At 34.2% G+C, this 22,999-nt stretch overlaps 1 protein-coding gene across 15 annotated transcripts in view; it reads left to right on the top strand.

Annotated features, from left to right (window-relative positions):
• Positions 1-1,059: 1,059 nt before the first annotated feature.
• LOC106669364 (E3 ubiquitin-protein ligase hyd) overlaps positions 1,060-22,999 on the top strand; it is a 36,402-nt gene continuing 14,462 nt past the window's right edge. For 2 of the 15 annotated variants that reach the window (XM_024228728.1, XM_024228723.1), the window contains exons 1-19: positions 1,066-1,673; positions 13,196-13,396; positions 13,468-13,554; positions 13,632-13,797; positions 13,874-14,082; positions 14,153-14,576; positions 14,645-14,910; positions 15,005-15,156; positions 15,223-15,510; positions 15,576-15,823; positions 15,889-16,003; positions 16,081-16,524; positions 16,602-16,715; positions 21,025-21,153; positions 21,716-21,983; positions 22,043-22,293; positions 22,350-22,504; positions 22,563-22,801; positions 22,863-22,990. In XM_024228728.1, the coding sequence (XP_024084496.1) occupies positions 1,612-1,673; positions 13,196-13,396; positions 13,468-13,554; positions 13,632-13,797; positions 13,874-14,082; positions 14,153-14,576; positions 14,645-14,910; positions 15,005-15,156; positions 15,223-15,510; positions 15,576-15,823; positions 15,889-16,003; positions 16,081-16,524; positions 16,602-16,715; positions 21,025-21,153; positions 21,716-21,983; positions 22,043-22,293; positions 22,350-22,504; positions 22,563-22,801; positions 22,863-22,990 (3,946 nt within the window). In that variant the 5' untranslated portion in view covers positions 1,066-1,611. Of the gene's footprint in view, positions 1,674-13,195; positions 13,397-13,467; positions 13,555-13,631; positions 13,798-13,873; positions 14,083-14,152; positions 14,577-14,644; positions 14,911-15,004; positions 15,157-15,222; positions 15,511-15,575; positions 15,824-15,888; positions 16,004-16,080; positions 16,525-16,601; positions 16,716-21,024; positions 21,154-21,715; positions 21,984-22,042; positions 22,294-22,349; positions 22,505-22,562; positions 22,802-22,862; positions 22,991-22,999 lie in introns of all 15 variants that reach the window. The other 13 variants (XM_014398789.2, XM_024228721.1, XM_024228725.1 and 10 more) reach the window with 12 other exon arrangements.

Below are 22,999 nucleotides of genomic sequence, written 5' to 3'. Positions count from 1 at the left end.
TCTTTATTTAGTATATTTTGTTAAATTATACGTAAATATCATCAGAGACTTTTACAGATAATTAATAGCAATGTATAGTTAAAGAAAAAAGTGGCTATTGTGCTATTAAAATATCAAAAAGCTGACTGCCTGTAAAGTGGATATGTTTTGAATGAAATGTTACTCATACTAACATCTTTTCATTTTAAGCTTCAAATTGGCAAAAAGTCCAACAGTAAAATTCAATATATGTTCTAATCGATCAAAACAATTTTCCAAATTTTCATTTTAAGTTGGTAAAACGTCGGATTAAAATTTAATATTTTTAGCTTTTGTTTTCTTGGAATTGTACCATGGCCAAATCACTCTAAAAATTAATAGTTTTGGTGTTTATTTATTCAAACAAATTATTCTGTCTTTCATATTGACACATATTTGTTTTTCTGGAATTAGAAAATGTGTAATTCTTTTTGGTATTAATTATAATTAGATAACAAATTGTCTAGGAAAATTGTATTTTGTACTTGTGTGTCATGATCTCAATGATTTCAAATAGTTCAAAATATATAAATTTATGTGTGGGGATTAGAGTTTATTTTTAATACAACGGTACAATAAATATGTGGGAAAAAGCAAGTGTAAGAAAAATTAAAATTAAAATAATTCCAAATATTCTTTCTATTTATTCTAACTTAGTCGGATGTTTTCAGATGTGCATGATTTTGTTTTCTTTATTTAGTATATTTTGTTAAATTAATTTTTATGTTGCCAATTCTGAAAAGTGGGCCTTTTTGTAATTTTGTAAACATATTTTTCACCTCGCAAATGCCCACTTGATCAACTTTCTGAGCTTTCCACTAATTATTTTATTAGTTAAATGCCATCAGAAACTTTTACAGATAATTAATAGCGGTGTATAGTTAGAGAAAAAAGTGGCTCTTGTGCAATTAAAAAGTAAAAAGCTGACTGCCCGTAAAGTGCGATATGTTTTGAATGGAATGTGATTGTTGTGTTTTTTCCAAATTTTTGTTTTAAACTTCAAATCGGCAGAAGAAACGTCTAGAATTAAAATTTAAGGAAATTCCAGTTGTACAGATAGGAACGGTCGTAGAATCGTGATTCGTTTTGAAGAAGGCGGGAGCGAAGTGCGCTATCCAGATATCAGCCGCGCCCCCTCCGCGACGCACCGCCACCCAGAATACTTCGGAGCGCGGAACCTCTACGCCGAAGGAACATATGTATTAAACATAAAACCCGGAGGAGAAAAAACATTAACAGTTGTTTCCAATTCTTTCATTCGTTTTTGTTTTTTCGCGAGGCTCAATTTTTCAATAGTTCGGTCAAAAATTAATAAGAGTGAGGAAAAGGTAGTCGAGAAGGGAGCCAGGAGGCGAAGACAACAGTCGTGGCGCGTTAGGTTGGCGAGCTTGGCCCAACAGACGATCGTCGATCCTCCTCGCTTTCATTCGTTCGAGCACTCGGGGCCGATTCTCGTTCGAGTTCTTCGTCGGCCATTGTTTTCAACTGGACAACAGGAAAAGTGAACTTTCGTCGAGCCGTTTCCGAAAAATGGTGTCACCCGCATCGGCCCGATATCTCGCAGTGTTTTAGTCGTCGACACCGCCAACGAAAATGTCCTCGTTGCAATTCGTCGTCCATCCCATCCCTGGGACGGAGGATCAGCTTAACGATAGGTTTGTACGGATTCATTCTAACGCCGAGATAGTTTTAAGCCCGTCTTCATCCTTTTCCTTAAAGCCTGATGAACTTTATCCAATTAAGTCCCTATTCTCGACCCTTTTTGACGGGCTAGGGATGACTTTTTTCGAACCCTTTTCACATTCTCGGCTCGTGCATTTCCATGCTTTTAAGTTCTTGCGCCCCACCTCCAGCCCTCGCCCTCTCCCTTTCCCTGTCTCTACCTTTTTTCCTTATATTTTACGCTTTTCAAAAACCTCGTTCTTTTTAATTTAACTCACATCTTAAAGCCTTATAATCTATAAAAACATATCGGTTTACCACTTAACAGGAGTAAAATCTAACTATAAAAAATCTAAAAATAAAATTTAAAAATATGTTGTAATAAGCCTAAAAGCGATGAGCAGCTTTTTTTATCGCTTCGGTTTCTACCCTTTCGGCCGAATTGAATTTGAAAAGCCTAACAATTAGGACTATTTCACAAGATTGAAAATCAAAGAAACCACCAAGACATCCATTTTGAAAAAAAATTAAAGCTCCTCGGAATAAATTCTCTATTATTCAAACCCCCAAAAAAGAAAATTTCATAATTTTTATATCCTCTGTCCTGTTAAAATTGAACGGTATAAACGCCAGCGTTTTGAGGTTATTTCCGGCTTTTCCCGTTTTTCCCCCCATCGACGTGTCGACGCTTTTCCAGTCGGTCCGAACAGGCCACGAGGCGTTTCCCGTCCGGGCTTTTTTTCGAAACTCGAACTTTATTGATTTTCCCGTTAAAGTCCCGTGCTTTAATAGATAACCTAGTTGGGACCCAATCGGCGACGAAGTTCCGCCGGTTCTCGCCCCCGTCTGGCGGTCGTAGGTCGCCTTAAAAACTTCGAAATTGAACAAACGACCATTCTCAAAATTAAATCCGATAACAATCTAGACGGTCATTATTTGGCCGTTGACATTATTGATTATAGGCCGTACCTGATAAACGGACGAACTAGTCATTTTTACAAAATTCTATTTCAAAACCGACGAGGAATTAATATGGAGAAAGCACTGGCCCAAAAACTAGCATTACCTTGCAAATTTGGCATTGCTGCCTCCTTTTTTATTCCATTGTCAAACCTACACCAAATCCCCTATGGTGTCCATTTATGTCAAATCATACTAGAATATGTTACCTTCTAACTTCTGGTTCTGTGTCGCTCATAGCTCATATACATAATTAAAATATACCGTACACATCTCATACTGTGGTGTTATTTGGTCCCAAGTTTGTATCGAATACACATTCCATTACCATGCGGATGTTCAATGTCAAATAAAAACATTTCATAGCTAAAAACACATAAAACGTTTATTTTGTCATCTGCTGATCTGTGCTATGTTACTATAAATTACTATGTTGCTATAAATCAACTCATCCTCATGGCATTTCACGTCCCATGCCTATGTCTTACTACATCGACTCCATTTTATGGATCAGACTTGATTATTTCAGTTTTACATTTTTTTTTATATGAAGGGTTTTTGTACCTAACCACGGTTTAGGCTATAGCTATAACCTTTTCCTTCCTGTCAAATTGTTAATTCATTAGATAAATAGTTAATTAATCAGATATGGCAGAATAATAACAATCAAACCAACAAAGCAATAGATATCTGGATAACAGAAATTTTTTCTTATTGACTAACTCAAACCAAATTGTCAAAATCTTTCTTCATTTTGAGACAACTAAAAAACATTTAGCCCTGGTTTGTGCTTTTTTTTCATTGTCAAAACCTAAACTAAATTGTTAAACTGTCCATTTATGACAAATCATACTAAAATATGCTAGCTTCTAAGTTCTGGTTGCTTCCATAACTCATCTGCGTAACAATTAAAACATACCATACACATTTCATACTGGATGGATATGTAATTATCGAAAAATAGTAATAAACTTTTAGCCGGGTAGCTATTTCCTTTCTCCATTTTGTGGTTATATTTGGTCCCTAGTTTCTATTGCATAGACATGAGGATAGTATACATAATAAAAAGCATTTCAGAGCTGAAAACACATAAAACATTGTACCACCTGCTGATTAGTTGCTATGTTACTATGTTGCTGCAAATCAACCCATCTTCATGGTAATTAACATCTCGCCTATTTCTTGCTGGGTCGACCTCTGTTTTATGGATCAGACTCGATTATTGCAGTTGTACTTTCTTTTTTTATATCAAGGATTTTTGTACCTAAACATGGTTTAGGCTACAGCTACAACCTTTTCCCTCTCTGTCAAACTGTTAATTCATTAGATAAATAGTTCAATTAAATCAGATATGACAGGATAACAACAATCAAACCAACAAAGCAATAGACATCTAGATAACAGTAATTTTTTTTTTTTTTTACCAACTTTCCATGTAAGAGTGGAAAACCTTCATGCCAGATAGCCAACAAACACCTTTCTCCATTTTGAGATTGTACTTTCATAACTGAAAAACAATTAGTACGGGTGTGCTTTTTTTTCATCGTCAAACCGAAAATAAATCTGCTAGAGCATTCCTTTAAGACAAATCATACTAAAATATGCTAGCTTTTATATTCTGGTTGTTACCATAACTCATCTACATAATTAAAACATACCATACACATTTCATACTGGATGGTTATGTAATTGTCAAACAATAGTAACACCCTTTTAGTCATTTAGCCATTTCCTTGTATTGAATATACATTCCATTACTGTGGGGATGTTCTACATCATATAAAAACATTTCATACCTGAAAACACACAAACATTTATTTTGCCACTTGCTGATGAGTTGCTATGCTACTATGTTGCTATTAATCAACTCATCCTCATGGCGATTCGCCCCCATGTCTATTTCTTACTGGTTGACTTCCATTTTAAGGATCAGACTCTATTATTGGAGTTTTACATGTTTTTTTTTGTTACCAGGGGTTTTTGTAAAATTAATAACTATGTACCATAGATTAGGTTATATTTATAATCTTTTCCTTTCAGTTAAACTCTTAATTCATTGGATAAATAGTTCAATTAACTGAGATATGGATAACAACAATTAAAACAAACAAAGTAATAGAAGTCATCTGGGCAAGTTTTTTTTTTTTTTTTTTTTTTTTTTGATTGGCCAACTTACTAACTTTTCCGTGTAACAATGGAAACACTTCCATACCAGATTGGCAACAAACGTCTTTCTCCATTTTTAGAGTGCACTTTAATAACTGAAAAACGTTTAGCACTGGTAATTGTCAAACTTAAAATAAATCTGCTGTAGTGTCTATTTATGATAATTTGTGCTAATAAATGGTAGCTTCTAGGTTACCACACACATCTCATACTGGATGGTTATGTAATGGTTGAACAATAGAAATACATTTTTATGACAGTTAGCCATTTCCTTTCTCGTTTGCGGTTATATTTGGCCCCAAGATTCTATTGAATAAACATGAGGATAGTATATATCATAAAAAGCATTTCATAGCTGAAAACACATAAAACATTTATTTTGCCACCTTCTAGACTTTTTTTTTCAATGTCAAAAACCTAAAATAAACCTGCTATATAGCATCCATTTATGACAAATCATACTAAAATATGCTAGCTTCAATGTTCTGGTTGCTCCCATAACTCATCTACATAGCAATTAAAACATACCATACACATTTCATACAGGATGGTCATATAACGGTCGAACAATAGAAATACACTTTTATAGCAGTTAGCCATTTCTTTTCTCCATTTTGCAGTTATATTTGGCCCCAAGATCCTATGGAATCATACTAAAATATGCTAGCTTCAATGTTCTGGTTGCTCACATTATTCATCAACATAACAATTAAAACAGCATACTCTTTTCATACCTGATAGTCAACGATCTCCAGTTTAGTTTTGTCTATAATGCTGATAATCATTCTCACATGTTATGCAAATTTGCTTTCATAACTGTGAAATGTTTCAGTTTATTTTGACACCTGTTGACATAGTTGAAACTTATGTCTTTTGTGTCCAACTGGTTTACTTATAAGCCTGTTGGACATTCTTTAGATTGGAGCAGTCGTTTAACATTCATTGTGATAATTGTTTTTTTGTTTGGACGTTGTTTTTTGTTACCTCTAGGTGTTTAGGAATTAAAAGTTAATTACCATGGTTTATTTTATTGCTGTTAAGTAAGCCACAATCATTCTCATCTCTCATAGATCTACACACATCTTGCAACTTTAAAAGTTTTGAAATTGGTATTTGCAAATCGTTGCCATAATGAAAGCGTTAACTTATTAAATAAGTAACCATTGTTTATGTTATAAACATATCTTTTTCCTGCCTACTAAACTCTTAATTTAGTGGATAAATAGTGTAATTAACTGAAATATAGCCGGACAGTGCGGAGTTTTGCTCATGGCTCATTCACGAAACAAGACAAACACACTTTGATACTGAATTGCCATCGCCTCTTTCAATTTAGTTTATTTGTTTCAATTGTTTGTATCAATTAAGACGAACATGCCATGAAAACACTTCTAAAATTGAAAAACTTTTTTGTGTTTTGTGCTGATATGATTTCCCCCCCCCCAAAAAAAAAGTGTCTTCGTGTGTCCAATTAGGATAGGATGTCATTTAACAGTTTTGTCATAATCTTAAATTCAGTTTACAGCAGAATCAAAGACTAAAAGAGAGACTTATACTCCATACTTTTCTTCCATATAGATGTTATGGAATTTTTTAGTTAGCCATAACCTTTTCTTATCTTTAAAACTCTATTCAGTTGATAAATAGTTCAATTAACTGAGATATGACAGGATAACAACAATCGGCCAAGAAAGCAATGGACATCAGGGCAATAATAAAAATCTTTTGTTGCTTTATTTTTCTTGTTTTAAATGCCCAATGTTGGTGGAAACACACTTTTATATCAGTTAGCCATTACCTTTCTTCATTGTACAGTTATATAGGCCCAAGTTTGTATTTAATTAACATTTGATCATCATGTGTACAATAAGTTCTACGCTTTATGAAAACCTTACTTTTTTGCCACATGCTGATCTGACTATACTACTTTGTTGCTTGTAAGTCAACTCAACTTCATAATTAAAACATACCATAAATATTTTTTACAGATCGACTATTATTGTAAACTTTTTGTTACTGTTTTTTTTTAAATTAATGCCATGCACCACAGTTTATGTTAAAACCATGAACTTTTCCTTCCTGTTAAACTCAATCTATTAGATAAATAGTTCAATTAAGTGAGCTATAGGAAGATTTTTTTTCTAATGTTAAGTGCCCAGTTTTGCTCATCCTCATCCTCATAACAAGTAAAATATACTTTCACCGGATTGCCGTTGCCTTTTAAAATTTCACTTATTTAGTACCAATATTTTGTACCAATTAAGAATCACAGATTATGAAAACACACTTCCATAGCTGGAAAACATACATTTATTTTGACCCAGCTGATGAACATAGTATTGATAGATTTATAGATGGATCAGTCCATTATTATCTAGAGCATTTTATAGCCTACTTTAAACATCTTAACCTACTTAATTATCAATATATATGGCTTGCAGATAGGAATAATTTAATAGCTCGGTCATAATGTTAAATTTTGTTTAAAACGAAATCAAACTCTGTACTTTTATCTCCTAAAGATGTTTTGGATCTAATAGTTAAATAACATGGACTAGGTTATAGCCAAAACCTTTTCTTATATGTAAAACCCTACTTAGTTTAATTAACTGAGATATGACAGGATAACAATAATCAAACAAAGAAAGCGATAGACTTCTAGACAAAAGTAAAATTTTTGGTAGCTTTATTTTATTTATTTATAGTCCCCCCCCAGTCCAACTTACTAACTTTTCCATGTAACAATGGAAACACTACCAGATAGCCAATCTCCATTTTTAAAATGTACTTTCATAGCTGAAAAACAGCAAAACATTTATTTTCGCACCGGCTGATATGACCATTATTGTTTTTCATTATATATTTTTTCTATTGCAGATTTGTTACCAGTTTCCTAACCACATTTCATATTGGATCGATTTCCTTTTTAAAGTTATATTTGACACCAGTGATAAAATGTTATGATAACGTACTGTCATAACTGTGATAACCGTCAGTTTTTTATTTTGACACCTGCAGTCATACAGCTGAACCTATTGATTAGACAAATTATGTTTTTTGGGGTCCAATTATGGTTAAGTTTTAACAGGTTGAACATTTTTTTATAGGAGCAGTCGATTAAAATGTAACACATATACTTGAGGGTCATCGATCTTCACCATATGACCATTTTACTTAGTCCTAGCCTGAACTGTTCATTTATGTTTAACTGTGAAAAGCATCTATTTTTTTAATTTTTTTATTTTGACACATGCTAATGTACAGTTGAAACCTGTTGAATGGACTGTTATGTCTTATGGTCCAATTATGGTTCACTTCTTAAATAGCGGATATTCTTTAGATAGGAACAAGTCATTTAACAGACGTAATAATAATTGATTATGAAAGTACATTTTTTGTTACCTGTAAGAGTTTATGATTTAATAGCCGAATACTATGGTTTAAGTTGTATCTGTAACCTTTTCCTGCCTGCTGAACTCTTAATTTAGTAGATAAATAGTTCAATTAACTGAGATATGATAGGATAACAAAGATAACAATAGACATCTGACAATAAAATCTTTTGTTGCTTTATTTTTTGTTTTGTTTTATTTTAATTGCTCAATGGACTAACTTATTCATACAACAATGGAAACACTCATACCAGATTGCCAACACCTTTCTCTGTTTTACAGTTTTATTTATTCTCAAGTTTGTATTGAATTAACATTTGAGTATCCTGTGCACAATAAGTTCTAAGTCTAATGAAAATGTTACTTTCATAGCTGCAAAATATCAAACATTTATTTTCCACCTGCTGATCAGAATCTATTATCGTTTTTGAATATATCTTTCTTATATTTTAAATTTAGCACTGGTGTTTTTTTTCCATTTTCAAATGTATAATAAATCCCCTAGGGCAACCATTTATGACAAATCATACTAGAATAAGCTATCTTCTAACTTCTGGTTCTATGTTGCTCATAAGTCAACTGCATTTTATTAAAACATACCCTACACATTTCGTACTGGATGGTCATCGACCTCCAATTTAGTTTTGAGATTTATAATTCGATCCCTTCTCACATGTAATGAAAATTTACTTTTATAGTTTCAAATTTGTATTTTGACATTTGCTGATATATAGTTGAAAAACGTATGGATCAGTCTTATTTATTTTGGGTCTGTTTACTTTTAAACCTGTTGGACATTCTTTAAATAATTCACTATTTTTTGTTGTCCGCTTGACCAATTAATTAAAGTTTTAAGTTGAGATAAAAAAGTCAGTGTCACGAGCGGGATTCTTTAAATAATAGTCATTTAACAGTCATAATAATTGTTATGAAAGTACTTTTTTTTGTTACTTGTAGGTATTTTTGGAATTATTAGCTAATTACCATGGTTTAGGTTACAGCTGTAAACTTTTTCGGCCAGCTAAACCCTTAAGCCACAAGCTTTCCAGAACTGTACACTATTGGCCTGTTAAAAATCCTGTACTTTGGGAGTCGTATTACAAATCATTGCCATAACAAAAGTGTTAATTTATTAAGTACAGTACCATTGATTAGGTTATTACCATAACCTTTTTCTGCCTTCTAAATTCTTAAAGATTTATTAATGGAGATTTAAGAGGATGTTTGATTCATGAAGTTTAGTACTCATTTTTGCTCATAGCTCATCCACATAACAAGTAAAACATATTTTCATGCCGGATTGTCATTGTCTCCTTCAATTTATTTTATTTGTTCCAATTTTTTGTATCAATTGGGATGCATCATGAAAACACAATTCTATAATTGAAAAGCTTCAAACATTTTTTTTTGTCACAAGCTGGTCTGATATTATGGTTTTTCAAAATGTCGCTGTGGGTCCAATTAAGATAGGATCACGCATTTAGCAGTTCGGTCGTAATCCTTCATTCAGTTTAAAACAGAATCCTAGTCTTTAAACTGTATTATGTAATTCCATAGCTGAAAAGCATTAACATTTTATTTAATTTTACTTGCCAACATGCAACGTGTTCAAGAGATTTTTCATACTGCTTCGCCTTTCTCCATTTTGTTTGTTCTTGTTCCCAATAGTTTGTATAAAATTTACATTTGATTACCATGCGCACTACACTTCCCCTATTGTAAGGAAAATGTAGTTGTATAACATGAAACTTCTATTTGGCCACCTGCTGAAAGAAATCTAAAAACTTAATGATCAATTTATATTTTTTTTTCTTCTCAAAATGGCTTTCTGTCTTGGTATGATTTGCTTTGTAATCATCGAATGGCACAGTACTTGAGCCTTTTTCCAGTTCAGTCCCAATATTGAACTGTCAGTGTCAACCACTCTCTATACATATTACAGCGTACATATAAACATATTTTAAAGTGTTACAGGCTTTTACAGGTCAATAGTGAAATCCTTACGAATAAATCATTTTAAAGGATGTTCTTTTTAGTTTAAAAAACCATGTGAGATGGAATTCATAATTCCCAATGATTAATATAGATGAAAATTTGATTAACACACATGTTGTTTTTCATAGGTGGAAAACTTCAACCTTAAGGTGCGTTTTTTACTCTCGAGAGTGGCAGATATATTCTTGAGAGTAAAACTCACAAATGTAAAATCCTCTGAGAAGTAGAGGGAGAGCTCTCTGTTGTATCTTCATCACTAGTGTAAACATTGTCCCCAGGCTCTCGGAAAGTACTCTCAACCGTTAAAAAAAAAAAAATTCCAATGGACCCCTGAGGATGTTTGCAAGCTCATTGAAGCAAGCATACAAATTGAATCCAATCCTTTTGGGACAACCAGAACCCAGATTTTAAAAATAGAGTTAAAAAGCCTTGTGATTGAGAAATTTGTGACAGACTGTCGGCCTCTGAAATTAATCTAAGGCAACTATAAGATGCTCACAGCAGTGTCTTTTTTTTAAATTATGGGCCCCCACTAATTTTACCAGCAATTCAACTTCAACACTTGAAAATCTGCAAAAAAAAGCCTAAATAGGTGTCTTCAAGTTCTAATTTCTGTGCTAAAGTGTGGTACATGACTGACCCACTTTTTTGTTTGTGAAGTTTTTTTCTTTCTCTCGATAAACACAAAACTAATAATGCTGCTGCTCCTTCTCTTTTTCATGTCGAAGATTTGTTTAAAAATCACTATCAGCACTGTCCCATCCATGTTTGTAAATGGTCTGAAGTGGACCCGCGAGAGTTGCTGCAAAGGGCTCTGACAGAAACTCTCGAGAGCTCCAGCTGTGAGTTCCTCTTACATGTAAATGCACCTTTAATTTGAACTTGTGAACCAATTTTATTAATCTGACATTGGCTTTCCAAGAGGGTATTGTGACCAATTACTGTTCATTTGGCAACCTGTTGGACATTAATAACATTTTGGCTGATTTAGTCCTCCTCCTGTTCAGCCATAATTTAATTTTCATTTAGAATATCAGTTCTATTGTTTTATGATGGTCATTACTTTTCATTTTCTTTACCAAAACTGCAATTCTTTAATTTATTAATTCAATTAACTGAGATGTGGTAAAGGAAAAGTTGTACCAGATTTTTGAAGCTTATGTGAACAGGCGTAAATAATTTTGACTGTTTCCACTAGCTTGATGGATCCATTGATCTTTCCATTTCACAGTTCTATTTCTTTTCCTTAATTGTTTTAACAAATAATGGCTAATTACTATGTACAGTTACTCATACGTTATTTATTTTGGCAGCCCATTTTTTTATTATGATGACTGAATCACAACGAACAGATAACATTGTGTACTTTTCAGAAAGTATTTACATCCTACGTAGACATTCTTTCAAGTTTAAATATTGAATCATTTTCGCATTTCTTTGAACCAAATGGCCATGATAAAGTGCACTGTAGTTGGATAAAATTATAAACTGTTCCATATCGTTTGTTGAAATGTTAAAATTGAAGTTTTTTAATTGCTTTTAATTTCTATTTATGTATGTCTGATATATCGTGATAAAAAGGTTTTTGTTCCCAATATTGATCAGATTATTATTCGAACTTCGTAATTAGTTTTATGTTATAAAAATGTATAAAAAACGTTTTAGTAAATGTGTTAGCAAAATAAATTTTTCTTACAAATCCAGTGATAGTTCTGTGAGTATTATTTTTTGGTAAGGTTGGATAATTTTCAATAAAGATGTCCAACAGGTTTATCAGTTCAAGTTTATCATTTCAAATGCATTAGGTCAAACTCGAGTAATTCAGTTTATTTAGATATGACTGGATTTCAGTTCTTCCTGTTACATTAGTACTTGTAACAGATTATGAAAACTGACATAATAGTTTCTAAATGTTACTATAGATTTTATAATATCTACATGTGAGGCTTTAAATCTCAATCAAATTCTTAATATCCAGTGATTGATTACCTTTTGGTCTATAGCCTGATGACCAATCAACCATGAGGTTTACATCTGAAAATAACTTTTCAATAATTACATAATTTTGGCCAAGTGGTTAAGGTGGTGCTCGACTCATATTTGCCATGTTGGTTCTGGGTTTGAGTCCTGGCAGAGACAATGGCTTTTTAATTGATAATGAAATGAAAAGCATATTGTAATGTGGTTTGATCCTTTGTACACGGCACCCAGTGGATAGTTGGACATTAAGCCTTCCTGTATGATAGGAATTATTTTAATTAATTTCTGGTTTATTACCATTTAGTCTTATTATTGGGTTGTCCGGAAAATAATGCAGGATTTTGGTATTAAACAAAAAAAAAGAAACTAGTTACTTTAAAGCAATGTTCTTTAATCAAAATAANTTGACATTCATACAAATGAGTAATCCTGTAAACGTAAACAGAATATTTTATATAGATTTTTTTTAATGAAAACTTAAAATCCTGCATTATTTTCCGGACAACCCGATAATTTGTCAAATGTTTGATATGGTTAAATGAGACAACTTAAGTCTTATCTAGGAGTTAATCCATATAGTTTGTACTTCTATAATACTCTCTTCTTACACTCGTCGTCACGTCTTGCTGAAAAATTAAGTTATTTATTTATATTATCGGTGATATTTTTTTAGAACTTACAATGCCAAAGTTAGGTTAAAATGCTCGAATTTAAAAAAAATCCATTATGAACTTTATTTTCGTTGTTAAAGTTATTTTAGATAAACTTCTAATAAAGCAGAACAATGGGAACTCGGATAAAAACGCTAGATGAACTGTGTGAAAAAGGCAGTTCAGATTTTTTAATTCACAGTTTTCAATATTAAATATATTTCTACACTTACTGTAGTTTTATTTTGTGGCTAGGCATCATAAAATAAAGCTGTTTTTTACCCTATACATTTAGGATTTTAATAATTTTTGTTTGGCTATCTCAACTAGTAGACAGACGTTAAAGTTATTTATAATTTGTTTTATTTTCAGGCTGAAAGAAGTAGCAGATCGTTTGAACAGATTCGGACCTGTAGCGCCTCCGCAAGCTCTTGCTGTTTTAAAATCTGGAGTGAAGACGATAGCTATTGGCCCCAATCACTTTGCTCTCCTTTTGGAAGATGGCAAAGTTTGTAGGGTGGCTTTTTCAATTATATCTGATAGACTAGATCTCTCTAGAAATGACAATAAAAAGTAAGTGTTATAAGACTTGAATTTTTTTTATATTGATTGTGGGATTTAATTAATTTTTCTTTGTAAATTAGCTCTAAAGGAGGAGGGGGTGGAGGAGGTAGCCGCCAGGCTACAAGAACACGTGGGCGAGTCGTGCGTTCATCAGCATCCAACATAAGGTACCTAGAGGGAATAATTAAAATTCACAATAAATCTATTTGCTTCAGATTAATAAGTTTTTTATTCTAATAATTATAAGGGGCCGTGGCGCACCAACAAGTGGTGGAGTAATCATGGGCGTGAACAGCTCTGGAAATGGCCGATCGGTAATAACAGCTCCGTTCGTTCCAGACGAGTTGATCTCCCAAGCCCAAGTGGTTTTACAAGGAAAAAGTAGAAATCTTATTATCAGAGAATTACAGGTAAATAACTTGTTTATTAAATTGATATAAGTTGCAAGGTTTTTTTTTTAATATGTTTCGTTGCCTTTTTTTTTAGAGAACCAATTTAGATGTCAACTTAGCTGTCAACAACCTTCTTTCAAGGGATGATGAGGAAGGAGAAGAAGTTGAAGATGGGACAGACTCGTATGTTCCAGAGGATCTTATATCATTGCTGGATGGAGGATTCCACCCAGACCATTCAGTCATAATAGATGCAGACGCGATGTTCTCAGAAGATATGTTTGGGTATTCATCCGTGCGAATGTAAATTTGAAGTTTTTGAAGAGCCTGTCAAAACCCCCCATGCCTTAACACCCGAGTTTTTATATTTCAGAAGGAGCGCTGCTGGCAATTTAAGAAGAGGAGGCGGCAGCAACAGCGACCGTGACAGGAGCAATAATGAGAGCACAAGCGGAGGTGAAAGGAGCAGCGAAAGGGATCGAGAAAGGAGAGATGGAAGTGAGAGAGACCAGTTTTCAAGGTGGAGAGACAGACAATATTTCGGCCCGAGGAGGTGGCTTGAAACTGCTTTAAGGGACAACTGGGACAAAGAAGGTGAAAACAAGAAAAAAGACATCGGCGGTGGCAACCCCTTGTGGATGTCCGACGATGTCGAATTCTGGCCTGAAAAAGAAGGCGCTCCTGCCGTTCGGTTTTCAAACATTGCGGCTCTACATAGTGAGCTCATAGCTGTTTCCACGACTGGTCAACTTCACCAATGGAAATGGTGTGAAACGGAACCTTATAAACACACAGATGTAAGCTTGCTTGGCTTTTAAAAATAACTATTCGCAAACATAATTTAAAATTTATTTATATTTTATAGGCTGGAATTTTTCATCCGAAAACCGCAGTTCTCGGTTTAACGAATGAAAGAATTTCACATATTTCTGCCTGCTCCATCAGGTGTACTGTGGCAACCGAGTCGGGAAAGGTTGCGACTTGGATGGACGAGCAGTTATCCTTTGCGGCAGCTAAATTGGAGCATCCAGCCACGACATTTACTGAATTTACAATCGATCGTATCTCAGCATTGTACACTTGTACTTTGTACACACTCGCCAAACTTGAAAGTGGAGCTTTATATTGGTGGTGAGTGATAGAATTTATATGAAGTTAGATTATTTGTTTATATGAAGTTGTTTTGTTGGTGTTTTTAATGTTTTTTTTTTGTTTTGTTTTTAAGGGGTGTATTGCCTTTTTCTCAAAGGAAAAAACAATGGGAGAAACATAGGGCAAAGTCGACAAAAGTGAGACCATCGTCCACTACAGCAGAAATCACTGCTGGTACTCAGGTTTGCATGAAGAGCAGTCCCATGTACCAGCCGGGTGCTATAGGTACATTTTTCAACTTTAACTGCTCAGACCGATAAAGTTTAACCAATTTAATTTGTAAATTTCAAGGTTTCATCGTTTCTGGAGGAGTGCCAAAGGTTGGACAACTGCAAAATTCTGCTTGGAATTTGACAGATGTCTGTCGTTTCAAATTGATTTCACCAAATTCCAACAATTTGGTGGGAGAGGGAAAATGTAGGTCGGAATCGACTCCGAACACCAATAAGTGTTTGAAGACTAACACTTCAACTCAACCGAAATCGTCCAGCCAGAAAGAGACAGCAGACAGAATTGACATGCCTCCACCTCCTAGCCCTGCATCTTCGACCTGCAGCGATACGGGATCAGCGACTCTCAGTAAATATTCTTACTTAAATAATGATGTATACTTTGAAGAAGAAAAATTGACCCTTCTGTTTCAGAGCGTGCCAAAAGAGTCACAGTGAAAGAAGAGGAGAAAAAGGACGAGATCATGTGGCTACTGAGGGATGTTGTGTTTGTCGACGATGTCAAGGGTCTTCCTATCGGGCAAGTTTTAAAAGTTGATGGGTTCTATGCAGCAGTGAAGTTTCAATCTGGAAACAAAGAACAGGGAAAAGACACCAAAGAAAATCTTCCGACTGATGATCTCCTACAAGACTGTAGACTTCTTAGAAAGGATGATTTACAGGTAAATTTGTTTTTGTCTGTTTGATTTATATTATATTTAATTAATTTATTTTTTGTTTTTGTTAGATCGTAAAACCCAATACAACATCCAGGGCTCCTGATTTTATACAAAAAACACCAAAAAGGATCAACATTGGGGAAAATGTTGGTCAGATTTTAGCAGTCGCAGTCGATGGGTTAGGTGTGTAAATCTTTATTTTTCAATGTTCATCCTTTTTAAATAAAAAATAATGCTCTAATTTTTTTTTTTTCTGTTAGGTCTGCACACAATTGTTAAAAATACTACCAGGATTTGCTACATCCTGTTTAATCTGACTACCGGCCGTATTGAACAGGAATGCCCTTTCCCGACGGACATGGATTCTTTCTTGGGTTTGGAACCCAATAACATCAGCCTGACGTCGACGGGAGAAATGTCAGACGCTGTCCTTCTCTTGAGGGACGGCAATTCGACACTCTGCCCCCTTGCGAAAGATTCAGTCGACTCGATTAGAGATAGCCAGTGGCTGGATCTGCCACCATTGAAATGTATCGCTGCAGCACCTCATGCCCTACCGCTCCGTGCGTCGTCTGCCTCCTTGTTTAAGACCCAAGCAGCGGTTATCGTACTGGCAATGCAACATCAAGCTCTAATGCCTTCAATTTTGAGATGCGACATCGACACTGTTAAACACATCCTGCTGAGCCTGGAACACGACTCGAGTACGAACTTTTTTTTTTTAATAAAATTTTTTTTTTAAACATTTAAAATGTGTTAACATTTTATTTTTATTTTATAGGAGGGGATGAAACCCTTCAGGCAATCCTTGCTGAAAGATGCGACGGAAATAGAAACATATTCCATGCGTGCGTTTCTATGTGTACGCCGACAACTAATAAAGACTCAGAGACAGGTGACACTCATAAATTAAAAAAAGACAAAACCCTGCTTAATTATTAATCAATATTGGTTTATTTAAGGTGTTATTTTAAATATAAAAGCATGCATTTTGGCATAAAGCATGATATATTTGATGTAAAAATAGAGATAAAAAACGAAAACATGCATGTTTAGAATGTTTCAGGGGAGGGGGTTTGCACATTTATTGCTTTTTAAAAAAAAATAATTACTTAACAACGAGTACATATAAATAATCACAAATATTAAGCAACTCTGTTATCTTAACAAAAACTACAATTAAATAATTTGTTGAAATCTTGAGGAGCAGTCAAAAATGAAGTATATTAATTTAAAAAAAAAAAAAACCTTTTTCATTTTTTTGCTGATGTCGTTTCGACCTTTATTCAGATTAAGTGCATTTTGACTTTAGGGCTTAAGTGATTACAAAACATGTTTATTAGAAAAAATACAGTACATATATGAATATAAATTTTGAACCAAGTATTTCATACACGCCTAAAGTGTGGTGCTATTGTATATTTTCACAAATACTAAACACTTAAAAAAAAGAAAAAAATACAAACGCAATTTTCTATAAATAGTTTTTCATTAACCAAGACATATACAGCATTAATAGCAGAATAAACACATGCAAACTCAGTCGTAGGTATACCAACATCATAATGCAAATAAATTATTAAACTTTATTTTTTTATTTCCCTTTCCTTTGCTATAGTCTATAATAATTAACTTCCTTTCCGATGGGGATATGGAATAAACCCTGAATGACAAATCCAATCCAGAAAATCCCCATTTTCGACTTTGTTTGAGTCAAATAAAAACGCCGATGATCAAAGAAAATTTTCCAGATTTGTCCCTACCCTGTCACAATCATATAAAAACAGCAGAATACAAATTTACGTTTCACAACAATTTCTCAAGAAAAATATATCATCACTTTATATAAATATGAAATAGTTGGTTCATTTATATTTACATCTGTATTGCATTTTATCCAATCAAAGTGTTTTGTAATTCACCCAAGTCCTGAAGATGACCCGATTATTGGTCAAAATGTCAGGAAAAAGGTGTTTTTCTAAAATACCTCATTCCTGACCGTTTCAACAAATTATTGAACCACCGGTCACTAAAAAAGACATTACTACAGTTACATTACACTATGTGAATATACCCCGATTTTGATAATGACGTATGAAGAAATTCAAAATCATAGGATTTTGTTTGACAATTTATTTTTATGAAAGGATGCATACCCTGAATTCTAAAAGTTAACATTAATTTTAAAAATAAGTCATTTGGATTATTAGGCATTGAACTCGTTGAATCCTGTTGTGTCAGATTCTCTCAGAAATGTCTCATACCTGGTAGGGCCAATATTGTGCAATGGTGCATAAGGTATCAAAGAGAAGAACTCTGAGAAGAACCCCCAACAAGATGCTCTGCAGCATTTTTAGTTGTAAACACACATTTGTGATCAGATTTAGTGGCATTCCACCAGGCAGCGTGTCAGATGTCTCATCCAAAAGATATTTTTCGTCTGGTGCTCCGACAAGCAGCAGATAAACCCCTTTACCTATTGTCTGCACGGAATAGACCATATTGGCTCAATAAAATTGCCTGAATATTTTGATCATGCTAGAGTTTAATATGTCTACAATATAGTTTGGCAAATATACTCAGACAGTCTTTAATCAGATGTGTGTTAGAACTAAATGATTGCTAATTTTTTCTTGTTTAAATGGGGGTTTGCAACAGCAGAGGTGTATATGAACACCTGGTGTACTAGTCTTTGTAAAGTGTGTCAGGTTGAATTCCAGGCCATTCATTTTGAATCCGGGACCATTACCTTACAGTATGAGCGCCGTGTCAACACCTTACTGTTATTTTTTACCCTTTTTCCCTACTTTTGTTATCATTCCAAGGAACTTAGAATTAAACTGATTATTATGGTCTGGTGGCAACAGCCTGATACAGTCACCTACTCTGACGTTGCAGTTTTGTTTGTACATATTGTCCTTTTTTTCATCCAATAGTAGTGGACACACACCAATCAGAAAGTATATTATTTTTTAGAGTTTTATGAAATGTATGCTGTAGGATTGGCAAATAAATTCATTTGATTTTTATGAGTGCAATTAAACATGTTTTATTGAATACAGTGTAACTTGCTTATAACGGACACTTGTGAAATGAAATATTTTCTGTTCAATGAAGGTGTCTGCTTTTGTTAAAATTTAAAAAAAAAAAATTGAAAAGTATAACCAGAGGGTTTTCATATTTACCGAGCATATTTAGTTTCTCCTTTGTAACTTTTCCTTCTTGACATTGCTAATTTTTTAAATGCACAGTTTTATCCAGAGTGTTCTACAAAAGTAAGGCGCTCTCATTGCAATTAAAAATGTAAAAATTGGCACAATATTGCTTTAAGTTTTTCCAACCAGTGTAACCACCATGTCTCTTTCTCCACTAATGGTCTTAAAAGAAATATCACGTCATGTTCTAAATTTGTCGAGCCAACTTGAAGATGGTTTAATGGCCGTTTTCCCTAAATATTTGCAACTAATAAGGCCTTTTCTCGGATAAGCGGATCAGACAATACGTTCCAAGCTCAAGCCTGGCAAAACCATTCCAATATATAACCTGGTCTATGGCCAAACCAGTCATTTTAAGGAAAAATCTGTGATTGGTCATTTCTGTGTTATTAGTATTGATATTTAAAAAAAAAAAAAAAAAAGGTTCGCATGTGTCTGGTTCGAATGCAGGGCTTCTGGATTCAAGCCTGGGACCTTTACTTTGCAGTGATGAGTGCCTTGTCAACGCCTAAACTGTTGTGGCCACCGACTCTCCTTTATGTTATTTTTAAAATTTCACCTCACAAAAACCATATTTTTCTTTGTGAGCAGTCCTGTTTTTGAGGTTGCTTGTGGTTGTTTGTTTGTCCTGTGTCCCCATGATTCTTACGCACCATTTTATGGCATAGGATCCACTTTTCATCTCAATAAATAAGCTATTTAAAAATGGGACGTTTTCTTGGTGACGTGGCAACTAATCACAAATTGATATTTAGCAGCCAAATTGGTTTAAGTCAAAGTATGCGACACAAAACATTAGATTTTGTCGATTATTCTTTCACAAACTCAAATCAAACTGAATTGGACAACCAACATTGGCTGGCGCAACATTGACATTGAAATCTCCAGAACGAATTTTGGCAAATCTGGTAAAGTACCCTATGTAAGCTGCTTAATCTTTTTTTTGAACTTCTACAGCTAACGCTTAAGTTTAAGTAAAAAAATCAAAATATGCTTGTCATGCTGTTTCCTTCCATTATGAACTACTAATTGTTGAAAAGAACCTTGAATGAAAGCTCATGCGAAATGTTGCCTTTCAACTGTAACATCTTTGCACAGTTATAAAAGAGGCAGGTATAATGACGTAAACGTAGCAGTCTAAAAACTGAAAGGACTTATTTGCCAACCTATCTTAAAAAGCTGAACCTTATGCAAAATTACATGTAGCATACTTTTCACTTTTCTCTGTATTCTAAGTCAGGTAGTACTGCAAATCAGAACTTGATCTCTAAACAATTCAACAAACTGATTAGTATTCTTCCACTTTCTGACAGGGTGGAAATCAACCCATGTTTATTTAATCTGCGAGCAAGTAATAAATTTAAACGAATCAAGTCAGGTTTTGATTTCCCAGCATTTGAAATGAACACGAAACAATCGTTCTATCGCTAGGTGTGCTTTTGGATGACCCTAGCCTTTTGGACATACCAAGTTTCTTTGCATTTTGGGTTTATGAAGGAGTGTTGTGTAATTAAGCCAATTTTTGCAAAGACAAAATGCAGACAAGATGCAATTTAGATTTCAAAGGTTGTGGAATAACTCCGTGATTATGGATTTAGGGTTACTGACTTGACTGTTAGAGAGGGTCCAGAATGGTCCAATTTATATATATATATATATTTTTGGTCTATATCCTTAACATTGGAAAAAAAGATAAACTTATTAATAGTTGTTCCTATAGGATTAGCAACTGCATTAGAATTTTTCATGTAATTACGTTTTGTATTTTGCCTTTTTTGCCTTCTTTTTTTATATAGTAGAAATTAATTACATAAAAAATGGTAACAGTATTATTTATATAACTATTTCTTTTTCCTGATTTTATTTTACCATCGTTCTCGGTTTTGTTTTTGAACTCCAGCTGTCCTACCGCAGACGGTTAATTTAAATTTCCATTCTTCTGCCTTTTTTTTCCTCCTCTTAAAATGTCTAATCAGTTTGTTTTGACAGATCCACCTGCAACTGTTACAAGCGGAACAGCAACAGATACAAGTAATGTCATTTCGTGGACGCGTTCGTCTGTCAGTTTTAGAGAAATGATGAGACGGTCGTCTGCCTCAGTGACAAGCACAAGTAAGTGTAAGTCAATGACACTTACATTCAGCCTCATCCGGCTACCGATCGGAATCCAATACACAATTTTTTCCTTTTGTATCTTCGTTCTTGTTATAAGAACTGTATTATTTTTCTACCACAAGGGAAGGCTGCTGGGTTATTACTGAAAAACAATAACAAAGAGAAACGCTTTTTGGTTTAACTGAATTAATGCTGCCTTACTAACATCTCACATTTTATTTTTATTTTTTTTAATGCTTAAATTGGGTATTTGAACTGTTTTATTCTAGATTGTAATGAATATATTTAAATATTGTAAATATATGTAATTATATATTTGCATATAATAAAGATTTAAAAAAAACATGCAAATAATTAAAAACATTAATGCAACTTTTTGATAGAGTAAATAAAACTGTTTTATTTTATTTTTTAAATACAGCTATGATAATGCTAATAAATTGTTTCTTCTGTCATATAATTTCAGTTTTAAAATACTAGTTTTAAGAGTTTTTCAGTTTAAAATTGTATTAAAGTAATTATATTTGATTTTTTTGTTGTTAATTTGTCTGTTTTACTATCACAGGCGGAGAAGCGAATGAAAGCAGTGGTCCACAAGATGAGAATGTATCAGCGTTAGGTTGGCCTCCTGATCCATTCACTGAGCACGCGTCTGGTGACGAGGACAGCCTCCTTGTCGGAGGCCCTGGAAACACCGTCCCTCAGCCGCTTAAACCACCGATCCCACAACTCCCGGATCCAGGGGAAAGACGAGCCAACGCCCTTCAGGCCCTGAGGCTTCTCTGCGAATCCCCAGCTTTGCAGATTCACCTGCCTAGTTTACTTATGGCCAAGTATGAATATTTTAAAGTTTTTCTTGATATTTTCATTACTTTTTTTTTCTTGTGTTTAGGGACAGCCAAGGTCAGACGCCGTTCATGTTAGCGGTCACTTGCAGAGCTTATCACGCCGGACAAGTTCTTTTTGATACAATCATTTCATTGGTGTCAGACGGGCCCAATGTTATACCTCCTTCTCCGCCTCCCCCACCACCTCCACCTCCACCACCGCCACCACCTCCACCAACTAATGCTTCTACAGAAGAGAGGCTCAAGAGTGTCTTGTCCGCTTGGTTCTCGAAATCCAACACTTCCGAATCTAAAAGTAATTTATCATTTTTATTTAATTTTGTGTTATTTTCTTATTATCTGTTTTCACAGTGAGTATCGATTTAGCTACAGAAGTCACGGATAAAGATGGCCTCGAGGCGATGGTGTTCCCGAGAGGTTCGAACCCTGATCTCTCACCCCTTCATATCATCTGCTGCAACGACACTTGCAGTTTCACTTGGACGGGTGCTGAGCATATCAATCAAGTAAGTCCTTCACACTATAAATTTCAACGATTTATATAATTTGTATGTTTGTTTTTAGGATATATTTGAGTGCAGGACTTGTGGACTCACAGGTTCCTTGTGCTGCTGCACTGAATGCGCTCGCGTCTGCCATCGCGGTCATGACTGCAAACTTAAAAAGACATCACCGACGGCATACTGCGACTGTTGGGAGAAGTGTAAGTGCAAGGCATTGGTACAAGGAAATCAAAATGCGAGGTACAATCTCCTGACTAACTTAATAACACACACTGATTTGGTCACCAAGCACAACTCAAGGTAAACATTTATTTATTAAATCATTAACATTTATTTAATTATTTGTTTAATTTATTTGTAGGGGGGAGAGTATTTTACTATTTTTAGTACAGACAGTAGGACGTCAAATGGTAGAGCAAAGACAATACAGAGCTCCAAGATCTAGGTCAACTTCCGCTGCATCTAGAAAGACCACAACATCAGAATTAGGTAAGTTTT

Source organism: Cimex lectularius, unplaced genomic scaffold, assembly GCF_000648675.2.
Source record: "Cimex lectularius strain Harlan isolate CLEC.00 unplaced genomic scaffold, Clec_2.1 scaffold198, whole genome shotgun sequence".
Lineage (NCBI taxonomy): Eukaryota > Metazoa > Arthropoda > Insecta > Hemiptera > Cimicidae > Cimex > Cimex lectularius.
Note: the sequence above shows the minus strand (reverse complement) of the source record. Positions and strands in the feature narration are given on the sequence as shown.